The sequence below is a fragment of the Penaeus monodon genome, chromosome 39 (genome assembly GCF_015228065.2).
Source record: "Penaeus monodon isolate SGIC_2016 chromosome 39, NSTDA_Pmon_1, whole genome shotgun sequence".
In the NCBI taxonomy this organism is placed as follows: domain Eukaryota; kingdom Metazoa; phylum Arthropoda; class Malacostraca; order Decapoda; family Penaeidae; genus Penaeus; species Penaeus monodon.
In genome coordinates, this window is record NC_051424.1 from 9,609,346 (window position 1) to 9,612,890 (window position 3,545).

The 3,545-nt window shown below is 45.5% G+C and overlaps 1 protein-coding gene across 8 annotated transcripts in view; it reads right to left on the reverse strand.

Moving 5' to 3' along the window:
* The window catches only part of LOC119597387, a 16,624-nt gene extending 13,522 nt beyond the window's left edge, over positions 1-3,102 (reverse strand). For 2 of the 8 annotated variants that reach the window (XM_037946949.1, XM_037946941.1), the window contains exons 1-2: positions 2,994-3,102; positions 1,465-1,761 (exon numbers count right to left, since the gene is read on the reverse strand). In XM_037946949.1, coding sequence (XP_037802877.1) covers positions 1,465-1,551 — 87 coding nt within the window. In that variant the 5' untranslated portion in view covers positions 1,552-1,761; positions 2,994-3,102. Of the gene's footprint in view, positions 1-1,464; positions 1,762-1,958; positions 2,001-2,668; positions 2,807-2,866 lie in introns of those variants that run through there. The other 6 variants (XM_037946942.1, XM_037946944.1, XM_037946947.1 and 3 more) reach the window with 6 other exon arrangements.
* Between the last annotated feature and the right edge of the window lie 443 nt (positions 3,103-3,545).

Below are 3,545 nucleotides of genomic sequence, written 5' to 3' on the forward strand. Positions count from 1 at the left end.
CTTAGGTTCAGGGAGAATCGCATGGATAATCTTCAATTCAAGTTCAAACTTTTGATATCTTTTTTTTTTTTTTTTTTTTTTTTTTTTTTTTTTTTTTTTTTTTTTTTGGGGGGGGGAGTATTTTTTTATGTACGCAAGATGACATGCGCTTCTGAAGGATTGCAATGAAGACTCGAAACGTGCTTGTAACGCTGGGAATCAACGGTGCAATCTATAATGACACCAGAAGCAGATGTTCAATCACAACGCCGTGTGAATCATGACTCATGGCGTGGGAGGTGGAGGTGTGGGGGGAGGGGGGGAGGGAGGAGGAGGACAGGGGAAGGAGGGAGGGGAGGGGAGGGGGAAGAATGGAGGGACGAAGGGGGGGAGGGAAGGGGAGGGAGGAGGGGATGGGAGCGAAGGAAAAGGAAGGGAAGGGAAGAGAAAGGAAGAGAAGGGGAGGTAAATAAGTGCGAAGGAAAGGGAAGACGAAAGAGGGGAATAAATAACTTAAATGTTCCCTCGTCCTCGATACCTCCCCTCCCCCCCCCCCTCTCCCCAACAATATTCGATTCATTAGCAACCGGCTTTCCTATCCGGCTTTTGGTAACGCAAGACGCTGTACTACAGACAGTAAAAAAAAAAAAGTCTTATACATCAGTTCGTGTACATACAACATACGAATATGTAGTGTATTCGTAAAATAAATCCAGACTTCGTGTACTTCGATCTCTATTCGCTATATATATACTTATATATTTACTTCGGTCTCCTATATTTCCAACCAATTCACATACAAGGCTGAAGAATGTGTTGCTTAGTTTACATATGAAACTAAATGCTGTAATTGACACTTCCTGACTTTCTCACAGTTGAATATTTTTTTTCCTGTCCTTATATCTATCCTGGCAGAGAGAACCGACAGAAAATGAAGTCAAACGGAAGTCATTTGCGACTGAAGTGAATACCGTTAGCACCCTCAGGCAAGTGAGGAAGAACGCTGGGGGGGTGGGAGGGGTGGGGTGGGGGGGTTTGAACGAAGCTGGAGGGGGTTGGTAAGGGGGGGGGGGGGTCAAGGAAGGGCAACTGCATGCTATGGATTTTTTTTTTTGCATCTATAAAAACAAGGTTCCATACTGCACGTAAAAAGTTGAAGTAGAAAAGGAGGAGGAGGAGAAGAGGAAGAAGGAGGAGAGGAGTGGGAATGGGAATAGGAAGAAGAGAAAGAAAACGAGAAAGAAAATGAAAGAACAAGAGAAGGGAAAAGAGGAAAAAGAGGAGAAAGAAGAAGAGGAAGAAAGAGATGGAGAAGAGGAAGAATAAGAGAGAAGAAGAGGAAGAATATGAGAGAGGAGAAGAGGAAGAGTAAGAACAAGAACAAGAAAAACAAAAAAAGGTGGTGAGGTATACAGAGTCGACAAAATCACAAAATCTGAACCACAGTCAGCACAGAGGGCTTGAAAAATACCCAGTGATACCCACGTGTAGAAACACCTGCAGTGATACTAGCAGCAACACCGCCACCAGGAAGATGGCATTCAGCTCCAGAGCACGTCCGGACACCTTCATGATGGCACTCTGGCACTGTCCTCTTCCTCTAAGCCCTTCGGAGGCTGTGTGTCATGTTCTTGTGTCACCACAGCTTGACTCTTGTGCTCTGTCTGGAATGCTCAATGACTTTCATCTTTCTACCATTATACACTCGAGGAGAGTTCATCACAAGGTCCTCAGTCTATCTGTATAAGGTCATGCTACAGGGAGGAGTACTGAGTCCACTATCTGAAAAGGAACAGGTGTGTTAAGATACGCGATGGTCCGCGGAGATAACGCAACACTAGTAACAGTAAGTTTTGTCTTTCCCTTTTCTGTTTAAAACGTTTGTGCTTAACTTCTCCGCCGGTGTAACAGCGCGACGCGACGATACGAACACACAATCAACACTAATTGGCGCACAATGATTAGATCGTCATGTGAACCGGAGCTGCAGCGAGTGCGACGTCGTTCACCACCCTCGCTCACCACCCGCCCTAGAGAGCCTGGCAGGCGAGGGAACTACACGACCGGGTTCTCTGACACGGTGATCTGTGGGGCGACGGCAAGCTCACGTCCCCACACGCCCACCCCCACCCCCACAGCTGCCCACAATCGTCACATCCTCGGTCTAATCCCTTCTCAGTGTCACGTCCCTTCATTGCCTTTGTTCGCTTAGGTCTCAGGCTCTTGTTTCTCGCCTTGTCCCCGCGCTTCTTTTCCTCCCTGTTGCTGCGTTTATCGAAGGTTATTTCCTTCTTTCTTTTCCTTCACTTCAATTTCCTAATACATCCTGCTCTCTCGCATTTTTTCTCTTGACACTTGACACTAGCCGTCATTTACATTTCAGAAAAGGATTTTATGTAACTTCAAAACCGTGACACACTTCTAAGCGACTGAACTGACAATTGAGTGGCACTGCATGCAAAGTAGTAATATGCGCTTCGCTCGGCTATTTATTGATTTTCTTTACTTGCAGTCTGCACACTCCGCCTGAACACACAACAAGTAAGCTGCCAACCCAACCATATCCATACACCGGTCGAACTGGAATAACTGGGGAATATTATCTTACGATGTGTAAACTATCCAGACCCAACTTTCCAGTCCAATCACGACCACGACGGGGATATCACTCGCACAAAAAGGGCATTACACTTTTGCTAAGACTCAGGTCAACGCTCAGCCGGCGTTTTGACGTTAGATTTTTGTTCGTCATACACGCAAATTCTCAATCTGCACACTCGCTTCTCTCCTTCCACCGACAGAGTAGCTCGCGTGTTCCAGCACTGAATACTTGATGGCCTCGCGCTATCAAAATTTCCCGAGCCACCCGAGGCAAAAATTCCTTCACATGCTAATTTTCGGAATTCCACCACAGCCTGACGCTCCTCTTCCTGGATCAGCTTCCGAAGGAGAGAGGACCTCGGCGATTTCAGTTCTCTCCTACATGTGTGAAGGAGGTTGTTATAACCCTTTACATTGGTGTTGCTTCGCCAAGGCCAACGTCCGCAGGTGAACTATAACTTTCGGCAAACACTGTGGGATACCTGGATGGTGTGTTGCCAGTTCATGATTTGTCCCTAATTCATCACCTGGTTAATTAGAACAGGTGTGCTCATTGTGGTCGCTTCGGAGTGTTGCTTTTAATGCCGGGGATTGTTTGTAGTGACATAGATTTTGAAGGAAAGATTGTAACGATGTTGAGAATCACCATAGATTAAAATAAACACAATTAAACATTTTACGGCAACTGCATCGAAGAATTGTTGCCATACGCATTCTGGTTTCAGTCGAACGCCTTACTGAATGCACAAATTATCTACTAAAATACCCTTACATCGTACACGTTAGTAATAGAATCTTCCACCATTCCTATCAATAATTAAATATTACTATCAATAATTTGCCTTTAACTGGAGCTCATAGGCAAAGGTAGTAGTAAGTATCCCGTGACGTCACAGTGAGCAGGAGGGTGCCAGCTACGTTTATTTATTCAGCACACGTGGTCAGTTAAGCTAAGAAGCTCTGAA